The sequence below is a fragment of the Hypomesus nipponensis genome, chromosome 24 (assembly GCF_054491055.1).
Source record: "Hypomesus nipponensis isolate SF chromosome 24, ASM5449105v1, whole genome shotgun sequence".
In the NCBI taxonomy this organism is placed as follows: domain Eukaryota; kingdom Metazoa; phylum Chordata; class Actinopteri; order Osmeriformes; family Osmeridae; genus Hypomesus; species Hypomesus nipponensis.
The window spans coordinates 8578163-8599009 of NC_140384.1; the positions used below are offsets into that span (position 1 = coordinate 8578163).

Genomic DNA, 20847 nt, shown 5'->3' on the forward strand with positions numbered 1-20847 from the left:
TTGACAATGTTGCTCTCGAATGTAACTCAATTTATCTGCAACGTTTCTGTAATCTGTTAGTGGCGGAGAAAGGAACTGCTCTTTACAGAAAGCTGACATAACAACGTATATGGCTGAAGGATATTATATTATATAAAGGATTTCGAAATAATTGTATAAAGTCTGTATTCGTTTACATACGTTGCTACTTTTGACGTTTACAGCTAGCAGAGGCAGCACATAGCCTAGCTTGAGCCTTCCACTGAAATACTTTGGTACTCTACCTGGCATGTTCCACTGCTAGCTGGGCAATTTTTTCTTTTTCGGCTCAAAGAACACATGCTCATGCAGCCTTGAGAACAGGTGACACAATCGGACTGGGTACTGTTCATAAACTGTTTTGAAAGTAGCGGTCAAGTGTCTTGAGGTATGTGATTAGCTCATTCTTGAGTTTGTAGTCTCTAGAAATAACTAGGTTTTGTAGCGTCTCGTTTCTGTCAAGTCCGCATTTGACTTTGTTTGTTTGGAACTCATGCTAGTTGCTCGTTAAACAGGTCATGATTTATAAAGCTATAGGATACATTTTCTTGAGATGCTGTCAGTTAAACTCATACTCATCTACAAGGGGAATACATCTATACTCATACCTGCCTTCCACTGTGTTTACCAGTTCTCTGGATAAACTCGAGTATGGCCGATGTCCAAATGAGTCCCATGGAAGAGATGGTGGACAGGTTTCTGGACGCAGCAGCAAGGGGAGACCTGGTCAAGGTGACCTCCATGTTGTCACGGTCCAATTCTCTGACTAATCAGAAGGGAGAAAAAGACTGGACCGCTCTGATGCTGGCGGCCAGGAACGGACATTTTGATGTTGTACAAACTCTACTGTCTTACGGGTACCCATCCTCTACTGGAACACTCTTTATTCAAGATTAGCTATATATGTACCCCTTGCAGTGCTATATCTTCTGTGATCGACACTCAAATGTTTATAAAGACGTAGGCGAACGGTGAACGCCATGGCACGCCGCGGATCACTCTTCTCTTTTTCCTTGTCAAGGTGCGACAAGCTGTCCGTCAACCAGTCCTCCCAGACGGCCTACGACATTGCCAAGTTCTGGGGCCACCGCCACATCGCCAACCTGCTCTCCAGGAACGTGGGCGGGTGGGACCGTGCCCTGCTGGACCCCGGGGCGGACGAGCAAGAGAACTACTTCAGCAGGGAGGTCCTGGACAGGCTGAGCGAGAGACGGTCTGACTCCGCCTGGCTGGAGGCCCGACAGAACTCCCCGGACTCCGTCTTCCTCCTCTTCTTCGGTCTCAACCCTCTGGTGAGCTCCATGGCTGAGGAGAAGGCGAGCCAAGCGGAGATGAGGCTGTGCCGGTTGGGTCCAGGCTCGGTCGCGGAGCTTCTGCAGAAGCCAGGGAGCACCGTCATCTTCTTGGGGGTAGAGAGGCGTTGCGGGCCCCCTGGTTCTCTGAGGGAGGGAGGAGAGCCGACGGCCTGGTTCGCCGTCGAAACAGACACTGACCCCCTGGGGAACCTCACCCTCCCAAACAGGAACAGCTTCTTCCTCAAATCTCCCTTCCCCGGGCTTCTCAGGCTGAATGAGGACGATGCTGGTGAGTTGAGTAGCCTTTAGTACAGTTCAATTCAATATTCAATTCAATGTATTTGATCAAGGGGGACAGTGTACATTCATGAACATTAAAATGTAAATGCACCCAATCATAGCCAAAAGGCTAGTTTCCATAACCAGTCCCCGTGCCAGAGTGAAAAAAAGGCAATACAACAGTAGAGCAGAGTAAAGAAGCACTTTATTGTAGTTCCTCCATGGGCTACAACCACAACTCTAATGAATGTACAACAATTATACAAGTTTGGGGAAAGTAACCAAACCACTGCCTTCCCTGTGCCTCTGTCAGGCATCATGGCACAGGCCCGGTCTGTGTTGGCCTGGCACAGCCGGTACAGCTTCTGCCCCACCTGTGGCAGTAAGACCAAGGTGGAGGAAGGGGGCTACAAGAGGACCTGCCTGAACTCAGACTGCAGGAGCCAGCAGGGTATCCACAACACCTGCTACCCACGTGTCGGTAAGAAGCCAAGCCAGTGTGTTTGTGTGGCACGGTTTAAAACAACCCACGGTTGACCCAAAGCGCTTTCACAGACGAAAAGCAAAGAGACAAAATCACATATAAACACACCTCTCAACAGCTAGGAAACCAGAGAGAACAAGTGAGTTATTAGCCTGGATTTTAAAAAATGACGGTAAGAAGCACTCTGGTCTAAAAGATGAAGACGAAACTTGGATGGATACAGTTCTTTTTGAGAATTTACATTCAGGGTTACAGACTTGACCTAACCTCTTCTCACTTTGAATACTTATATCTTATTCTCTTATTCTATCTTATAATCTTTTAACAGTGCATTCATTTGAGTGTTCTTCTTTGTATTCCTATCATGATCATGTCTCGTAAAGTAGTCCAGGGTTAATGTGGTCATTGACTGTGAACTCTCTGCAGATCCTGTGGTGATTATGCTGGTCATCCACCCAGACGGTAACCAGGTTCTGCTGGGAAGGAAGAAGACCTTTCCCCCTGGCATGTTCTCCTGTCTGGCAGGCTTCATAGAACCAGGTGAGTTTCTGCTGTACACTACATCTAGTCTTGTATGAGTCATTTCCTGTGTATGAGTGTGTGTGTTGTTTGAAATGTGGGTGAGTTTTTTAATTTTTTTCTATTCCTTTTCATCCATCCCTCTTTCCATCCTTCCTACTTTAATAACACTTCCTGTTTCCTCTCTCCGTCCAGGAGAAGCGATAGAGGACGCGGTGAGGAGAGAGGTGGAGGAGGAGAGCGGAGTCAAGACGGGTCCAGTCCAGTACGTCTCCTGTCAACCCTGGCCCATGCCCTCCTCGCTTATGATTGGGTGCCTCGCTGTTGCCGTGTCGACAGACATCAAAGTCGATGAGAATGAAATCGAAGAGGCTCGTTGGTTCACACGGCAACAGGTGAGCACATGTCGATCATGCGGTTGTGACCCTGCTGTGTGTTCGTCATCAATACAAAGCAAAACTTAAATTTAATACAAGGTCATGCAATTTATTGATGTTGTTTGATTTTGTGTGTGTGTGTCTCAGGTTACAGATGCAGTGGTCAAGGGAAGAAAGCCTGTCTTCACCATGCCCCCTCGACAAGCCATTGCCCACCAGCTGGTCAAACACTGGGTTGGCATGACCTCCAACCTTTAGGCTGGAGGTCATTCTAACACACGGGTTGTTAGCAGAAACTGATAACAAACATTCATTTGAATCAGGTGTGCTGGAGCAGGGAAACATCAACAACATGTAGGACAGTGGGGTGCCCTCGGCGTCAGATCTCAGGCGATGCGGATCAGCAGCTGCTTCAAACCTATCAGCAGATTCCTACATCTCACTTGACCAGATCTGCTGTACGGAGGAGCAGGTGGGGTTAGTTCAGGTGGTGGACTTTTACTCAGTGATGCCAGTCAGCTGTAGGTATCAGGGTGGTCTGATAGCACTTCAACACCAGGGTGGCCTTCAGAAGGAACAGAAAACCTCCTATTCTGACAGTCATTTAGCAGACGCTCTCATCCAGAGAGACGTACAGTAAGTACAGGGACATTTCCCCCGAGGCAAGTAGGGTGAAGTGCCTTGCCCAAGGACACGTCATTTGGCTCTATTCAGCTGCTTTCCCGCCTTCAGATGAACAGTTGATTCTACTGATTCTAGACATCAGTCAATGTAAGTGTGCTGCTTTCCTGTTAAAATTATTTATAATGGATGTGTTAATTGCTATTAATAACTGGCAGATCCTTGACATTGTGTTATTGTGTAAAATCTCTCTTAAGGCATGCAATGCATAATTCTTCTGAAGCAGAGCCATGCCAATTTTAATATTTAATATTTAGTCAACTGAACTGCCTTTTAAATGCAGTTATTGAAGTGTCATTGAGATTTACCTCCATCTCATCCATGGAAAACCACTGCAAATAAGGCAGTCTATGTGAGGTTACAAATGTTTGTAATGAGATTACAGTAGCAGGCCCAAATTCAAATCAAGCAACTAAAATGTAATGTTAGAAAAATGGATGTTAACTATACGAGACATCATTTCTCAACTGATGTCAATGTTGTGTCACAGTACCAAACTCAATGGAGAGTGTTTTAAAGATTAACATAAAGACTATAACAAACAAGGCTTCTGTGTAGATTATTTTTGGTGAAGGACAGCACAACGTGTGGTTGGATTGTACAGTGTTGAACTATTCGGGTATGTTTAAACTGAGTAATTAACTGAACAATGTCCTGTATTGTTTATCCTTGAAAAGGCCTTGGGAATGTATGTACCATGGTGTGGTAAATGGATCACTATGCAATGGACATCCGTGTAGTTCCTGGGCTGACAGGAATGTGATTGGAGCCTGTGTTTTCTAAAGAACCTGGCATCCACCTGCACAAAATTAAAATGTATGCACACCAATGTACATTTCATTATACATTTATACATACATTACATTATATTCCACTCGTGTTAATGTTATCAAATGAATCAGTTCATAAACAAACCAGATTTGTGGTTCATGAATAAATCACAAAAATCATTCATATTTACTGTACAAGGACTCTTGTTTAATTGTCAGTTTTGTCCAGAGTATATTGTCGGGTAGCTTCAGATTAATTATGTTCAAAGTATTTTACAAACTAGATACATCTATTCATATGGCAGTTTTGCATCATCAATTGGATAGCCCAGCCAACTGTGAGTGTAGCACAGTGAAGGTGTTCACTATATAGTCACCCTGACATTCAATAGTGTTGCCCAGTGTGAAGGTCAGCCCTGGAGGTGCCCGGGTCTGCATGCAGCCAGGGCAGCAGCCCAGGGTAGAATTGATCTGAGAGTCTTCAGATGGAACTCTGGAACCCTCCAGTCTTCCGATGGAACTCTCCTCACAGCCAGAGCAGCACCGCAGTATGGCCGGACCTGTGCTTTCGTTGCGAGGTAGAGAGAGAATGAAGCATGTGCTTTTGTCTTCTTCCTCGCTTGGAGATGGGGATTCTGGATCTGGCTCGGTAAAACAACTTCCTGCTTGGAAGTCCGTGACCAAGAAGTCTTCTAGCTTCAGGATGTTCTTCTCTACAACTTCCTGTCAGGGGAAGGGGGGAAAAAAAACGGAATACTCCATTAAAAGAGGAGCGACACGGTGTTCGTCTGAATGGTGTTTAACTCCCATGATGCATTGCATCATGAAACCATCTCTTTAATAACTCACTGATGTTAATGACCACTTAAATGAAACTGCAATGACATGTTAAATCACCTTGTAATTATGGTGTGAAAATAATGGCAGGATATTTACCTCTGTATGAGGCGTCAACAGCCACTGTCCTATCTGACTGGCCTGAGGGTTAGCGACTTGGGACAGGATATAGTCCTTGTATCTGCAGAGAATGAACTCAAGCCACTGACGATGTCTAAAAATGTCGATTGACTTTTGAGAACAGGAGAGAGTAATTTGATGGTCTGTAAACGTCTGACTTCATGTTGTGGACGTGTATGTATGTATGTTACTCACAGAGTTTTGTACAGAATGGCAAACAGTCCCAGAACCAGACTCAAGGAGATTAGCGGGGTTGCTGTTGCAACGGCCTCAAGATAACCTGGAAATGCACAACGACAGACCTTCAAATTAGACCATTATTTCTGGAGACAATTTTCCCCATTACACTCATAACAATTACTGACAATAAAATGTCTACTTCCGACTGGTTCAGACATACCTACCTACAACAGTAAATGTGATAATTTCTTGTGTGTGGTTGTCTGCCAGCAGGTAAACTGAGTATGTGGTGTGGGGTTGAAGTTTAGGGAAGGTGTGTTGCCTTACATCAGGCCACACGGGGAACACTGAGGCATAGAGAAGAACATCATGTGATCAGTACATCCACATAACTGAGACAGTTTAACGTCAGAGTGTTTTGTCCCACAGGACTGCATGTAAACTTTGAGAGACCTGAGTTACACTCAGGACTTAAGTCAAGATGCATGTGCTGTCCCATTTACTGCAGTGCTGGTACCTTGTTCCTGCTTCCCCTGTTTGAGCACCAGTTTGTACCCCTCCACTCTGATGTGGGGCCCGTCCATCTCCCACTCCCACCCTGCAGTCACTACGTCATCAGTCACATCGATATGTAACTTGACGGGCTTTGAGAGAACTGAAAACGTTTGTGAAACAGACCAACAATTTTTATTTATTTTTTAAACAGAAGAAATTCTGTTTGTTGTTGATAGCTACAGGATGTATTACGTCAGGTTATAGTCATATTTTGGAGTAGGGTGGTTGGTTCAAATGTTTTTTAACAGAATGATACTAGCATTGAGAGAGTGAGTGGTTTGGCGGGGCTCCACCTCCATTTTCCAGGCTGACAGGAAGTGACTGTGGAAGGCCACACAGCCTGTGGTAGATGGGGTAGATGCTAACCGTGTAGGTCTGCAGAGGAAGGATGTGTTCTGGAGCAGGGGATGGGTTTCACAAGAGGAGAGAAGGAGGGCAGGGGTCATGTCATTGGACAGCATGTCATATTCTGCCACGGCAGCGTTGTTATCAACACGGTAACTGGCCCACCGTACTGTAGGACCATTTCCATGTGTTTACCTGTCAAATCGGCAGACCTGCTGCGTCCATCCACCCACTTCCAGTGCTTAGATTCAGGGTTTGCATGGGAGGTCCACTCTATGGCAAACTCACTGGCAGGCAGGGAGGAGTTCTCCATGTCCCACTGAACCATCAGGAAGTCCCCTCGAGACCTCGCCCACAGACTCCTCACTGTTGACATAGCTGACAGGCACAACAGTAACTTAGGGAAAAACTGTTGGTTTTAGAGACGAAAGAAAAGGTTTTACAGTTATCGTTTTACTAAACACTAAAACCCGTGAGTATGCGGCTTTATCTCATAGGAGACAGGCCTGCCCCGTGTCCAAAAACAGCGGGACGTAGTGGGAACGCTAACTCACTCTGTGGAGGTAGGGGGTGAATGCGGAGAAGGGAGGGAGGGGAGGAGCCTGCGCTGTTAGAAGCTGTTACAGTGACCTCCCCCTCCTGCTCCCACACGTTCAGCTCCGTCCTAAGCTGGGTGGTGTGAAAGGTCACGTTCTGGGACCGGCCACCACTGTCTGTCCTCAGTGTGTAGTCCACCCGGTATCCCAGGATACGACCTTTAGCCTCATGCATGTTAAGAGCCTGAAAGAGAGACAGAAGATGCCATAGTCAACATAACGTCCTGGTTAGACACGTGATTTTAAGAGGCGTTGGTGACAAGCATCCCTTTGAAGATTTGCATAGTTACAGGTTCTCTAAATCCAAGACTGAGGTGTACAGAAATACACATCTTACCTTCCACATCAGGATCAGATCATGATGTCTACCAGATGAGGATGATGGCCTCAAGTGGTAACAAACCTCCAGGCCTTTAGAGGGAGCTGTGAGAAAAAAAAACACAGAAATGAGATCCCACAGGATTATTCTGTTTCCCTCAATTTTCACCCCTCACCTACTCCTCCCCAGGCCCAGGGCCAACTCACCCCTTTCAAGCGTCATGACTGGAAACTCATTGCTCCATTCGCTCCTGTACCCTGCCGACCCGACACATGCCAAACTGACACAGTAGTTTGTGTAGGGCTGAAGGGCTTTTATTGTATAGACGACGCTTTTACCATAAACAACAAGGACATCTTCTGGTACCTGGCAGGAAAACCATATCAAGATGGTAGGGCCAACAATATATATACATAGCACATACTCATGGTGAACTTAAACGAACTGACTGGTCCTATGCAGTCAGTACCTGGGTCCATGAGTGGTCGGTGCTAACTCGATAGCGGACCAGGCATTTCTTGTGTTCTCTATCACCAGTCCAAGAGATAGATATAGAATCATCCAAACTTTTTACTGTTGTGATAGATGGAACAGGAGCCTTCACTGCTTTGTGATCAAGATGATAAGAGAGGAACTAGATCAGCCATCGTTCTTAGAACAAGATTAGATACCAGCTTAATTCTTGTGAAATCGCTGCAGCTCCATGTCACAAACGGAAAAAACTAACCTGCATGAACCATGTCCACAAGATTAGGGCCGAACCAGCCCTCGTCCTCCAGCCCGCCCCTCCGGTGGAGCGTCAGGTTGAACTTTGCAAACCCTCTTAAAACCTCCTTGCAATTATTCCTCTTGGTCCTGAAACTGAAAATCCCAGGAGGATCACATGACTGTATCACAGCACTTTCAATTAATTCAGATTGAAGAGTGTAACTTTTTACCTACATTATATTACATGTAGTCATTTAGCAGAAGCTCTTATCCACAGCTAAGTGCCTTGCCCAAGGACACAACGTCATTTGGCCTGGCCTGGAATCGAACCGGCAACCTTCCGATTAATAGCCTGATGCCCTAACCGCTGTGAGTGGTCAGCCATCTTTACTCACTTTAGGATGAAAGAGTAAGTGGTGTCCTCACAGTCAACCAACTTGGGATTCCCAGAGTAGGACAGGCGGCACAGGCGGGAATTCGAATAGCAAGAGATGTTCAGAGATACTGCAGAAAGATGTCAACAAAGAAAGATAAAGAAAAAAAGGGAATCATCTGAACTTGTGTTTCTCTGATATCAATTGTCTTTAAACGTCTTGCCTACAGTACAAATAAATTACACTAACCACAAAATAGAAAAGTTGGCAGTTAGGCAAAAACTGAATATCTTGCAATGTTGTGTGCATTGAAATGTAGACCAAGCCCATTTCCTATCTGAGATTGTCGGTGATTAGACAGAAGCTTCTTACCAGGGTTATATTGAGAAGAGTGGGCCTCACAGTCTCTGACGTCGCTGACACAGATAAACTTATCACTTAACTTATCACACGGCTTCAGATCCTCTGCCTGTAGGGTCAACTCTGGGTGGATGCAGCACACATCACATCATGATAAAGATACCGCTTTATACCGACATGTACATGACCACAACATCCACAAACACAGTCCTACTGAGGCCCATATTCACCCAATTAGCAAAGAGGAACTCTTGAGGTTAGAGAAATACCAAATTACTTTCCACAAGCTGTAAAGATACTGGAATGGTTATAATAATAATAATTGTAGCGACCATCCAGTCCCGTCGTAGTAGTTGCTTCTGGGTGCGGGGGATCCAGTTTATGACGCGCTGTACAGAACCAATGTCCAGACTGAAGTGCGTTCGTTTGGGGTGTTCCCGTTTATTAAATATAAAAGTGGTAAAAACTGTATGACCTCCTGTCACCCTGGCCTCCTGTACAATGGTGCCCGTGACCCTATATAGCCTTTGAACTGTCACCGCTACCTATGGCCGAGCTGAACATAGGTCACCTGTGCCCAAACATAAACCAACCACCACAAATTACACCCAAATGAAACAAGCCCTATTAACCCCATAGGTGAACAATAATGGCTCCTACAATAATAACACATTTTATTTCTAATGCACCTACCATTTGAAAACAAATCTCAAAGTGCTAAATAAACGACTATAAACTACATACCACAAGGGTGACGGGTTTCAGACGGCCCATTGCTCTGACAGGAGGTCCTCTCTGGAGACAGAAAAGGAATGTTAACATCTTAAAAGTTACCGAATGTCCTAGCTACCAAGTTGTGTTTATGTCGTTTTAACAATGCACAGTTATGCACTTTTTCTTAAGCTCTCTTATGCACTTTTTGTAAAAGCTCCCCCTTGGAAGTCGCTTTGGATAAAAGCTTCTGCTAAATGTATAACACGTAAATGTAAATGTCACAAGATGCTATCAGTCCGAGGCTAAGGTGACTCACCCAGTCTCAGGAAGCATGTGCCTAAAAACATCCAAAACAAAATGTCACTTTTGGGCCCCATCTCAGACAAAGGACTGGAATGCAGAACATTAGATGTTTGAAGTGTCTCCTCAGCACAGGTTCAAGTCCTAAACTTGTCAACCCATCTATGTGAGAGTATCTAGAGGGGAAGGAACACTTTGCTGATCTGGATCTGTCACTCCTGGTGGCTCACCACACAGGATATTTCGCCATTCTTTTTTGTCAAATACGTGCTGTAAGCTCCGATTCTTTTAAAACCGTATTCTGTGTATTGCATCAGCTACTGAACGTTGCCCTTTTTCATTTTCTCCACAAGCCAATACATTTTTAAACAGGTAATGCATGGACATAAAATGCCCTGCTGGTTTGGAAAGCGTAATCTGTTGCAAGGTATGAGGTATTTGGTATGTGTATGAATGTCTATGATGTGACGTAATGCCTTATGATTATGCTGCCAACCATTTCCCCCAGTATCTAACGAAAATACACACAATTCAATGCAGTTAATTTTATTGACATTACAGTGCTCATGACATACTGTGCATCCCACCGCTTATTAATATTCCTTTTATGAGCATCGCAGTGGCCACAGTGATCAATCGGGATTCTTTGCTCCAGATGTTGTTATTATTAAACTCAGCTTCAAGGGGTCAGACCATGACAGGGATGTTAGAAAGGTGAATGGAAAGTCACTCCCATAATTCCTCCTCACTAGGCAGGCTCTGGGCTCCAGGAAGAGACTGCAGACACGCACAGATCAAATAGAACATTCGAAGAAAGATGGCAGTTGATAACGTCAGTTGGTGCTGACGTTGTGTGGTGCAGCTGTGTGGACCACACAACGTCAGCACTGTTGTACTGATGTTGTGTGGTGCAGCTGTGTGGACCACACAACGTCAGCACTGTTGTACTGATGTTGTGTGGTCCAGCTGTGTGGTTTACCTTGTGGGTGTCCATGGATTCAAAGTCACTCCTTTGTGGACAGAACGCTGCAGTGCCATGACCACTGGCTGCGACTTCCTCCAGCCAGGAGGGAACTTCCTGTTGGGACTGTTAACGGGTGAGTCAGTGAGTGAGTGCGAGTAAGTGAGTGAATCTCTAAATAAAAGAACATGTAAATACCCCTTCCAGAACTTTGACCAGGGAGTGAGCCAATGGCGTGTCAGCATCTGGCTCAAAGAAGGACACTGCCCGCCCAGTGTTGCCACAGCGACCAGTCCTTCCGATGCGTTGCACATACTCATCGATGCCGGAGGGAAGGTCAAAGTTCACCACGTGCTGCACATGCTCGATATCCAGGCCTCGCGCTGCCACCGATGTGGCCACCAGGACAGGATACTTACCGGAACGAAAATCGTGTAGGGCTACCTCCCGTTCCTGCTGCTCCCGGTCCCTGCAAGAACAGTCACACTTTTGACGTGACATCATCAGTCTTGGCAACCCCGGAATAGGAAGACTTGTCCAGACCATTGGCTGTTAAGACGACGTCCACATTCTGATTAGCAACCTACCCGTGGATGCTGGTGGTGGGAATCTTGACCTGGGAGAGAAAGGTGGCGATGAAATCCGCCTTCTTCCTAGACCCTACAAACACCAGAGTTCGCTCGGGGCCTGAAACAAAAACCGTGCAAGATCAAAGCCAACATCTTCGTCTGCATCTCACATCAGCCTGCCACCATGTCCACACTGTGCTCCTCCACCTCTAGCATTTTCTGGGAGTTGTAAAAAAAGGGAACTGGAGACCTGAATGCATCCACAAATGCCATCCCATATAACGATACACTACTGCACCCAGTTTCGAGGCTTTAGTTTAACAGGCCTACAAAGCCTGTCCAGCAGAGTTTGACCTGTCGTCTGCAGCAGCTCCACCAGTTGGTCTCTCTTGGAGAACTGGGTGACCTGGATCACGCTCTGCTCCACATCGCTGCAGGCTCCTCCCACCTGACCCACCGCCAGGAAGATGTAGTCTGGTCGAAGGAAGTCGGCAGCCAACCTAGGGCGTGAAACAGAAAAAGCTTTCATAAATGCTACACGATCGCCTCACTTCTCCATACCTCTTACAGGAACACACACCTTTGAATGTCCTCAGGATATGTGGCGCTGAACAGTAGCGTCTGCCGTTCCTCTTTAGGGGGCATTCCAGGTGACCCCACGAGGGAACGCATGGCGGGTTCAAAGCCCATGTCCAACATCTGGTCTGCCTCGTCCAGAACCAGATAGCGCAGCTTCTTGACTCCCACCTACAGCCCAACATAAACATCAGCACCTTGTCCATCAACGATCGCCTTCACCCACACACCACCGTGTTGCACTTCTGAAAGGGGAGGACCAGGGAGGTGGCCATGGTGCAGATGGTTCTGACAGGTGTTTTAAAAAGTGAGGGTACTGGTGTGATGATCAAAGTGTTTTAGCAGCAGACGGGCTGTGATTGGGGTTTTTTCCCCCCCTTGTTCAAAAGCTTTCCGCACCTTTCCTCTGCCGATGATATCCAGGAGTCTTCCTGGAGTCCCACACAGCATGTTGCAACCCCGCATCACCTCCCTAATGGCGTAGGCCGAACTGATCCCTCCATACACGACCACCGGGCGCAAACACCCACTTGGGAAAGGGAGGGGTCACAAGGACTCTTCACACATACAGCTTTCATCCCCACATTGTCTGTCCTGTGTGAATGAAGTCGAAAAGTCAAATAAAGAAAACAAATCAACGAATGAATGAATCACCCGTAGGAAAACTTCCGGGCATCGAGGTAGATCTGGTTGATGAGTTCCCTGGTGGGCGCCACAATGATGACCTCAGGCTCCTGGATCTGCTTGAACCCATCTGCCGTGACCCCGTCAGACATCAGGGTCTGGAGGATAGGGAGCAGGAAGGCAGCCTGGGAGGGAGGGAGGGTATCAATGACTATATCCAGATACTACAGGACCGTAGTATTCAGAATCGTGTGCGGGCAAAGCTCACCGTTTTCCCTGATCCAGTCTGGGCACAGGCCAGCAGGTCTCGTCCAGTGGATATGATGGGGATGCTGTGTTTCTGGACTGGAGTAGGCTTCTTGTAGCCAGACTTGGTGATGTTCCTGCTCAGGGTCGGACACAGACCAGCCTCCTCAAATGACTGGGCCGGAGGGAGGCAGAGCAGAAAGCTTAACCAGTGATGTCGCGTTATGGCCGGGTTTTTAAAATGAATGCTGGTGACAGTACGAGAGAGACAGGAAAGGGTTGGAATCAAACCGCTGGGCCGCTGCTGCGAGGCCTTAACCTATGTGGTATGCATTTTCACTCACCGTGATGGCAGGTGGAGGGTCTCTCCCACGTACCTCCACCTGGATGTTATCAAACTTGTCAAAGTTGACCCCCTTCTGGAACTGAGAGAAGATGGAGGTCTCGTCTTCAGGTGGAGGAGGTGGCACATACGTCACCTTGGGACCTGCAGAGGCATCACAACACACCATCATCATCACCATTTTGTTAAACACCTCCTCAAACATATTAGAGAGTTTGGAAAGGGATCACTGCAACGTGTATTTTCATTTTCTTCCGTTTCATTGTCAATATTAGGATACTCAAGATAGAACGTGACACATAAAAATCTTCAGACCTGCATTGTGGTTTTCATCCAAGTTGTCGTCGTTGGATGCATCTGTATGAGTAACAGAGAAGCCTGTGAGCCCTCACAGACTAGGTGTTCTGGTCTGATAGCAACAACAGAGGTTACAGTTTTATCCACGTGGATCGTATAATATCCTAGCAACCGTTACCTGTTACATCCCTGTGTCAAACAATTTTTCAACTGAAAATATGATACAAAAACAATGGGGAATGTTGATATCACGACATGCACAAAAGGCAGATATGAAACATACCAGGGAATGAATTGCTGAATCCATCTCTTCGTCCATCTATTGTGCTTCTGTCACCTGTGGGAGAGCAACCTTTGAGAACATCTTTTCATTTGTAACAGAGATGGTAGGATTCAGAAATGATGCAAACATACCTCTTCCTTCAATGACATTTTCTCTGTTCCGTGAACTTCCACTGTCTGGGGTACAAGGGGCAGTAATCATGTCAACCAACCACATCACACACTGTGATGATGTGTTTGTTTGTATTAAAATGCGTGGTTGCATGGGATTAACAAGTCGCACATTACCGTTATGGTTCCCATTGGGCTCACTCCCTGTATAGGAGGGGATGAGACAAGGTTTGGAACATGCAGGAGTAATGAGTAGAGCTATCTTGTTCTCCTTGGTAGTGTGGGTTAACTGACTTATCATAACCCACAGACACACGCACCAGAAAATATGGAAAAACAATGAATAAATCATCATACAAAACAAATATTGTGCCATTCTATGTCTTCAGACCTTTTTCAGGTCCTGTATCAGCAGCATCACTGCATCGTGCACTATCCCTTCCTCCTCTGCTCCCTCGACCTCCTGTGGATCATGCGACGCAAAAACAGCAGTCAGACCTCTCTTAAATATAGACGGTTCTTCTACCTCGGGGATCAGAGGACGGTACAGTTGAGAGTTGGAGAAGGGAAGTGAGAACTTTCCTCGTATGCCTCCCCAGGAATTAGTCTCTCCAAAGGTTGAATGTCTATGATTATCTGAAAATGCAACAAAAACAAATCATAAGAATCTGACTTTTTGGGATTTGTAACAAAACAAAGTATTACTAATACTGTTGCTCATTCTTTGTACCATTTTGAAGAAATCTGATGCATCCCAACTGTCCCTTATATCAAAACTGTTTTGAAAAGGGATTATTTGAAAGGCATGTTTGTGAGATGACAGTTGACAGTTGACCTGAGTTGGAGCTTCTGTCCTCTGCTGGGGTGGTGAAGCCTCCACCCCTGACCCCACCTGCAGCACATACACCATCACCCAGCTTGTACAACACACGTGTCAACAGAGCCACCTCTGGTTATGTCTCAAAAAACACCCACCTTTACCACTGACCTGTCCCCTAAACTGCCCTTCATTGTTCCACAAACTGTTTCCACCGTCTGTGAACGATGAGAGTCTTAACATACAAAAGGATTTTTCAGTTTCATCTAGAGTTCGATTATACTTACCATTATTGGTTGAAGTCCTAGTGAACACCTACAAATGAACAGCAAAAGGGGTTTAATTTTTTACTTGAACTCAGATCAATGTTCAACTCAGATCAATGTTCAACTCAGATCAATCTTCAACTGAATCATTAACTCTCTGTGGCTCTCATAGTATTTCTACCTGGATTTCCTCTTCGTCCCAATTCTCACCCATTTTTGTTTTAAGACTAAGAGGATCAGGTTATTTCTTGAAAAGCTAAAAAGTACTACTATTAGTTTAGTACAACCTCCAACCACCAATCAATAGTCATTCATGTTTTGTGGTGCACATTGCACCAGCTGATAGAAGTCATTAAATTACTTTGAAATTACCAATTAAGGTGAGATTAGGGTGGGGCATGAGGATCTAGCTACTGAAACGTTCGTTTTGGATGTATATGATCAAACTGATCTCCAAAACAACATATTTGCAAGTGAATTCTCATAAAACTTCAAGGGCGGGTTTAGACACGTTAATAAGGGGATAGGTCTTAAAACTGGCAACCTCAAAATACCCCGTATGTTATTGTTGTAGCTCTTTTAGCTGGTGGTGGTGCCTTGGTGCTGCAATCCTCGGTCGCTGGATTCTGCCGCATCGGGGAATTTCGATCCATTCTTACCCCTTCAAATTTGTTGTTCCCCATCTGAAATAACGTCGTTAACTAAATTGAAACGTCAAAGTGATACGTCAGATAAGTTGTTTAGGTTCTTATAGTTAGCATAGGTACCAGTTTTAGCGGGACTAATAGAGCGGCTAACAATACATTCAGCTAAGCTACGCTAGCAAGAGCGAGCTAACAAGAAATTAGCATCTGCATCACATCGGTGGCTGGCTTCCGCGGCTGTCATGGACGACAAATCTTTTACTAAAGAATTAGATCAATGGATCGAACAATTGAATGAGTGTAAGCAGTTATCGGAAAATCAAGTCAGGACACTCTGCGAAAAGGTGAGTCATGCATTAGGAAATAGACGAATTACTCAACTAATGTAACTATGTCAGGCTAACACTATTCTTTTACCAGCCATTTCAGATCGTGGCCTAGCTCTAAGCGCCTAGCCTAGCTAGCCAACAAGGCTAGCTAACATTAGCTAACCCTGACTGTAAAAAAAAATGGGTGCGAGCGAGCCCTGAAGTAAAACGTCCACTGACTTGCCCTATTGAGAAATGTAGACTAACAACTTTGTTCATTTTGTAGATTTCGACTGCAAATAATACGAAAATAGTTGAGATATAATCTTTTTGGTCAAAGTTACGTAAAGATGTAAACGATTTGTTGGCTATTTACAATGGTTTCCCACGTAACACAATTTCCAGTAATTATACTGGTCCTTATTAATAAACAGCCAGTCGCTGATACTAGCTACTTATTAGCAGGCTAGCTGTAGGTTGCATCCCCTTGATCTCTGTATGTGCTGCAAAAGCGGTGTGTGGATATTTAATTTGGCATGACTGATGAAACCAGATATGTCTAACACATTTTACGTCTCATATGTCTAGGCCAAGGAGATTCTCACAAAGGAATCAAATGTGCAAGAAGTGCGATGTCCTGTGACCGTCTGCGGGGATGTCCATGGGCAGTTTCATGATCTTATGGAGCTCTTCAAAATTGGTGGAAAATCCCCTGACACCAACTACCTGTTTATGGGTGACTACGTGGATAGAGGGTACTACTCTGTGGAAACAGTTACTCTTCTTGTCACATTAAAGGTATGGCTTCAGACAGCACTGAAACAACCTATTCTGTTGCCTCCTCTAAGATCTGTTGAGTTGCACTTGCATTCTGTTGGCTGAAAATGTATCCGTAACCTGGCTGACGATACTGTTGCCTCTTTTCTGCAGGTTCGGTACCAAGAGAGAATCACTATTCTCCGGGGAAACCATGAGAGCAGGCAAATCACTCAGGTGTATGGGTTTTATGACGAGTGTTTGAGGAAGTATGGCAATGCCAACGTGTGGAAATACTTCACAGACCTCTTTGACTATCTCCCACTAACTGCACTTGTAGATACACAGGTGAGTCAGAAACATGTGTTGACACCGTTTGTATGGAACAATTTACACCCGTTTCAACCTACCCACATAAAGCAAATTGATTGACTTTTCGTTATTGCTTTCCTTGCCGCGGTCAGATCTTCTGCCTTCACGGAGGCCTGTCTCCATCCATAGACACTCTGGATCACATACGAGCCCTGGACCGCCTGCAGGAGGTCCCACATGAGGTAGCCGTCTTTATATTTTCCCATGTGCCCTTGAACACCGAACCCGCATGACTTGGCTAATTTAACACTGATGGTTGGGAACTTTTTTTAAATGTAATGTAATAAATGAATCAAACTGGCAACCTTCAGATTACTAGCCTGATTCCCTAACCGCTCAGCCACCTGACTCCGTTCCAGCGGTTGATTGTAATTAGCTTGATTTTTTTTAGTGGCACAGTGGTATAAAATAATATTAAGTACATGTATGTTATTTTTGGTAGAATCGTTTCAGATGTATGGTTTGATTTCCGTTGTTGAGACTCATGTCTGCTGTTCATCAGGGCCCCATGTGTGACCTGTTGTGGTCGGACCCTGATGACCGTGGCGGCTGGGGCATCTCCCCCCGTGGTGCAGGCTACACCTTCGGACAGGACATTTCTGAGACCTTCAACCATGCCAACGGCCTAACCTTGGTCTCTCGTGCCCACCAGCTGGTCATGGAGGTACGAGACAGTGACTAGCTGCAGCTAAGCTTTCACCACACAAGCACATTTTCTTACGTTTTATTTTTCTCTCCTGCAGGGATACAACTGGGGCCATGACAAGAATGTTGTCACCATCTTCAGTGCGCCAAACTACTGCTATCGTTGTGGCAACCAAGCGGCTATTATGGAACTGGATGATACTCTTAAATATTCTTTGTAAGTATAAAGACTCAACTATCCTTAATGGTTGGATCACTTATTCCTGTACCATACTTCTCAACCTGTATCCCTAAACACGCTACTGTTCTTTAGCACAAAATTGGTGTACTTGGTTTGGTCAACTGTGTTGTGGGGAAAGTCGTCACTTTAGAAATAAGGGCGTGTGGTGGTTTACCAAGTAGTCTGCTGACTGGTTTGTTTTCTGGCTCCTCCCCCAGCCTTCAGTTTGATCCTGCTCCTCGACGTGGTGAACCCCATGTGACCAGACGTACTCCTGACTACTTCCTGTGAATGTCCAAAGCTATCCTTGTTGTCCCAAAATCTCCACTTATAAATTTGAATATACTGTACAAGGGAGGTTTAATAATTGGAGGATAAGGTTTAAAAAGAAAAGGAAAAAAAAAAAACCTGCAAACAGTTAAAACAGGGAGCAAGAGCCCCTCTACAGTTGTCTAGGATATGCTGTCATAACGCTGTGCTGATAAAACATTTACAATACATGTTTAAGATGATATTCTGTTTGTTTAATACATGTTTAAAATGATTGAAATATGAAAGTACCAACGTGGACCAAAATGTGCCATATGATCTTTTAAGACATGTAAGACTCGCAAGTTTTTTTTAAACAGCAATATAGCCCTATTTGATCTCACAATGACACATCTCATAGCAAATACAGTAAATTGTGCTTTTTTTGTTGCAAAACTATTGGTAAGAGTGCTTAAAGTAGTAAAACGGTCATTTTTAGCAACTCAGGCCTAATGGCATGCAGAAAAGTGACTTGTGCTGATGGATGTCCCCAGCCAGCGTATACCATAATTTGAATAAAGACAATGGACGTATGATTAAAAAGTTCTGTTGACACTTGTTTTTTTTATTCCTACTACTAACGATATGCAGTCTGCCTCATGACCCTCAAGTGCTTCGGTTTTATACTTTACAGATCAGTTGAAATAACTGATGTAAGGAGGAACCTAATAATGGCTCGTAGATCTACTTGACTATAATAGTTACTGATGTCGAAGTCATAGTCAGGAATTGTTCAAAGCTTGGCATTGTGAGACAAGGCCTCTATCTCCTTTTCCCTAGATACTTTGGAGGCTCCTCAGGAATGTCCACCTCTTTGCATACGCTATAAAGAAATTGTGTAATTTGCCACTTCACGCTGTTCCCATACGTAAAGAAATTACGCTAAGTAGAAGAAGTGGTTTTATTTTTAATCTCGATATTCGTTGTAGAGAGGATGCATTCGTTGCTTTCATGAAACGATGTTTGTTTCTTTCGCCCTTCCCCCAATGCGCGACACACGCGAGATTACTCAAAATGTACGCTTCCGTAGCTGCTCCCTATTGCCCATCCCCCGTCTTGGCGTTAGCATGGCTATGCTAGATAGCTCGCTAATGTAAAGTTAACTCCTTGTTGGCTGGTTTTTAAATATTCTATTACATATTTACCGTCAAACAGGTTGGTATCGTTGCTATTTGCGAGATAGTCATTAGCAGAACATATACACGGTCGTTGAATTGTGGTTAGTCAATTAAATCGAGCTAGTTAGCTAGCTACTGTACATAGTTGGTGTACCTTTAGCACACCAACCATACCGGTTTCAAGCATCCTTACAGTGACACTAAGTAATTTGGAAGCAGTTGAACTGCTTACTTTAACCAACTCCACGCAACAAAAATAACCCGTAATAGTTTGAATGCAAACCAACCTTTTGTTTGGAACAGTGTGCTGTGAGTGTAATGTATTTTTTCACCAGACGGCTTAAATAACATCAATATATTTCGCTCTAGGGTTCATCGAATGGAACAGTGATGTGGGGGGAGTTGTCCTGTCTGCATGGATTTGTTGTTACACTTCAGAGAAGACTCTGCAGATATTGGCACTCTAGTGAGCCAAACAGAAAAGGCTTTGGAGGATTTCCCCTGCAGAGTTCTGCCTGTGTTTACACCCTGGTACCCATCCATAGGGGACAAAACCCTGCCCACAAGGCCTCTAAAGTCACCACCAATCATCTACCCGGAAGAGGTGATAAAAATCCAGAGGCATATATTGACTTTAGCACGAGAGCTACCAGAATCAGAACATGAATGCTCTGACACTGACGGAAGTCCTCCGGATTGTGCCCAGACTAGTTTGGGAACAGCACTCGTTGCTGCACAGACTTGCCCAGAGACAAGGCTGCCACGCGTACAGTCTAAAGACGGGGTCCTCGACAATAAAGTCAAACGGCGATCGTGGAGTGTTGTCTCACAGGCGCAAGGGGGTCTTCTTGCTGCCCCTAACTCTCATACTTTCTCGAGACAGTTCCATACGATTGTTTGCAGCCACAGGCTTAACTTGCTCCAGAGGGCGAAGTGGGTCATAAATGGACACAATTGTGTGGCAGGTGATTTAGAACAGGCCTGGAAAGGAGTGACCCGTGCAATGCGGAACTCCAAACTGCCGACTTGCAATGCCAACATCCAGCGAAGCCGTGGCCAGATATGGGTGTTTTGCGATGTCCTGCACTGTGAAAATGTCGGAAAGTATCTCAAGGATCAGCTGCAGCTCACGGGAAACATCTCTCTATCTGTTCATAGACTGGGGGACATTCTCAGCTTATAATTATTTATGACGGTAGATCATCACCATAAGAGTGACCATAAACACGGCAATTGCCGTTTATGCCGTGTGTGCATTTTCCATGTGGCTCACAGACAATTGTACAAATAAGAGTAAATGTTTATAAATAAATTCATGTATGTAATGTGCATATTTTTATACCCTGTGATTAAAGAGGATGCCCAGATGACATCAACTTGACACGTAACCTTCTGTTATCAGCTAATGCTGATTTTTGCTCCTACCAATTGACACAAAAGCTTCTAAAACAGGCAACCACTTTCACAGTAAATGTCTGAGTCAGGCCGTAAATGCATCCTGACAGTATGAGAAAAATGTAGGTTACCGGATTTGACGTCACGGTAGACTACT

The 20847-nt window shown here is 45.0% G+C and overlaps 5 protein-coding genes and 1 long non-coding RNA gene across 8 annotated transcripts; 3 read left to right on the forward strand and 3 right to left on the reverse strand.

Annotated features, from left to right (window-relative positions):
- Window positions 1–42: 42 nt before the first annotated feature.
- On the forward strand, window positions 43–4482 carry nudt12 (nudix (nucleoside diphosphate linked moiety X)-type motif 12). Of its 2 annotated transcripts, none has more exons than XM_084690558.1 (7): window positions 43–406; window positions 650–875; window positions 1040–1602; window positions 1906–2073; window positions 2503–2616; window positions 2791–2990; window positions 3120–4482. In XM_084690558.1, exons 2-7 carry the CDS (start codon window positions 670–672, stop codon window positions 3228–3230), a joined length of 1362 nt encoding a protein of 453 aa, XP_084546684.1. In that variant the 5' UTR covers window positions 43–406; window positions 650–669; the 3' UTR covers window positions 3231–4482. The 2 variants fall into 2 exon arrangements, with proteins under 2 accessions (XP_084546684.1, XP_084546685.1); XM_084690559.1 differs by having other exon boundaries at window positions 43–342.
- A 127-nt stretch (window positions 4483–4609) lies between these two features.
- Window positions 4610–7973, reverse strand: LOC146233059 (interleukin-6 receptor subunit beta). Of its 2 annotated transcripts, XM_084690556.1 has the most exons (11): window positions 7845–7973; window positions 7582–7741; window positions 7394–7479; window positions 7015–7240; window positions 6656–6838; window positions 6409–6510; window positions 6078–6215; window positions 5785–5907; window positions 5576–5660; window positions 5360–5441; window positions 4610–5146 (listed from the first exon to the last, which is right to left on the reverse strand). In XM_084690556.1, the coding sequence occupies exons 2-11, from the start codon at window positions 7595–7597 to the stop codon at window positions 4739–4741; spliced, it is 1449 nt and encodes a 482-aa protein (XP_084546682.1). In that variant the 5' UTR covers window positions 7598–7741; window positions 7845–7973; the 3' UTR covers window positions 4610–4738. The 2 variants fall into 2 exon arrangements, with proteins under 2 accessions (XP_084546682.1, XP_084546683.1); XM_084690557.1 differs by lacking the exon at window positions 7845–7973 and having other exon boundaries at window positions 7582–7744.
- Window positions 7974–8108: 135 nt separating this feature from the next.
- LOC146233060 (uncharacterized) lies at window positions 8109–9670 on the reverse strand. Its single transcript, XR_014742310.1, has 3 exons — window positions 8830–9670; window positions 8479–8587; window positions 8109–8236 (listed from the first exon to the last, which is right to left on the reverse strand). It is a non-coding gene; the product is annotated as an uncharacterized LOC146233060 (long non-coding RNA).
- A 691-nt stretch (window positions 9671–10361) lies between these two features.
- On the reverse strand, window positions 10362–15606 carry LOC146233061 (putative ATP-dependent RNA helicase DDX4). Its single transcript, XM_084690502.1, has 20 exons — window positions 15478–15606; window positions 14945–14972; window positions 14816–14875; window positions 14676–14732; window positions 14421–14476; window positions 14232–14301; window positions 14018–14044; window positions 13862–13906; window positions 13731–13784; window positions 13466–13507; window positions 13152–13294; window positions 12830–12982; window positions 12592–12746; window positions 12337–12466; window positions 11942–12108; window positions 11716–11861; window positions 11380–11479; window positions 10991–11261; window positions 10811–10918; window positions 10362–10608 (listed from the first exon to the last, which is right to left on the reverse strand). Exons 1-20 carry the CDS (start codon window positions 15604–15606, stop codon window positions 10558–10560), a joined length of 1992 nt encoding a protein of 663 aa, XP_084546628.1. The 3' UTR covers window positions 10362–10557.
- On the forward strand, window positions 15502–18720 carry LOC146233062 (serine/threonine-protein phosphatase 2A catalytic subunit beta isoform). Its single transcript, XM_084690512.1, has 7 exons — window positions 15502–15911; window positions 16464–16673; window positions 16806–16979; window positions 17096–17185; window positions 17506–17667; window positions 17747–17865; window positions 18087–18720. Exons 1-7 carry the CDS (start codon window positions 15810–15812, stop codon window positions 18157–18159), a joined length of 930 nt encoding a protein of 309 aa, XP_084546638.1. The 5' UTR covers window positions 15502–15809; the 3' UTR covers window positions 18160–18720.
- A 197-nt stretch (window positions 18721–18917) lies between these two features.
- On the forward strand, window positions 18918–20742 carry shld3 (shieldin complex subunit 3). Its single transcript, XM_084690518.1, has 2 exons — window positions 18918–19332; window positions 19665–20742. Exon 2 carries the CDS (start codon window positions 19711–19713, stop codon window positions 20476–20478), a length of 768 nt encoding a protein of 255 aa, XP_084546644.1. The 5' UTR covers window positions 18918–19332; window positions 19665–19710; the 3' UTR covers window positions 20479–20742.
- Window positions 20743–20847: the final 105 nt, after the last annotated feature.

Coding starts and splice junctions, on each gene's coding strand:
- nudt12 (XM_084690558.1), top strand. CDS start 670: ATGGCCGATGTCCAAATGAGTCCCATGGAAGAGATGGTGGACAGGTTT. Junction 2,617..2,790: donor GGCAGGCTTCATAGAACCAG/GTGAGTTTCTGC, acceptor CTCTCCGTCCAG/GAGAAGCGATAGAGGACGCG. Junction 2,991..3,119: donor GTTGGTTCACACGGCAACAG/GTGAGCACATGT, acceptor TGTGTGTCTCAG/GTTACAGATGCAGTGGTCAA.
- LOC146233059 (XM_084690556.1), bottom strand. Junction 6,839..7,014: donor TCACCCCCTACCTCCACAGA/GTGAGTTAGCGT, acceptor TGTGCCTGTCAG/CTATGTCAACAGTGAGGAGT. Junction 5,442..5,575: donor GCCATTCTGTACAAAACTCT/GTGAGTAACATA, acceptor CATTCTCTGCAG/ATACAAGGACTATATCCTGT.
- LOC146233061 (XM_084690502.1), bottom strand. CDS start 15,606: ATGGGGAACAACAAATTTGAAGGGGTAAGAATGGATCGAAATTCCCCG. Junction 12,109..12,336: donor ATATCATCGGCAGAGGAAAG/GTGCGGAAAGCT, acceptor GTTGGGCTGTAG/GTGGGAGTCAAGAAGCTGCG. Junction 11,262..11,379: donor CCCACCACCAGCATCCACGG/GTAGGTTGCTAA, acceptor CTGTTCTTGCAG/GGACCGGGAGCAGCAGGAAC.
- LOC146233062 (XM_084690512.1), top strand. CDS start 15,810: ATGGACGACAAATCTTTTACTAAAGAATTAGATCAATGGATCGAACAA. Junction 16,980..17,095: donor CTGCACTTGTAGATACACAG/GTGAGTCAGAAA, acceptor TGCCGCGGTCAG/ATCTTCTGCCTTCACGGAGG. Junction 17,186..17,505: donor TGCAGGAGGTCCCACATGAG/GTAGCCGTCTTT, acceptor GCTGTTCATCAG/GGCCCCATGTGTGACCTGTT.
- shld3 (XM_084690518.1), top strand. CDS start 19,711: ATGGATTTGTTGTTACACTTCAGAGAAGACTCTGCAGATATTGGCACT.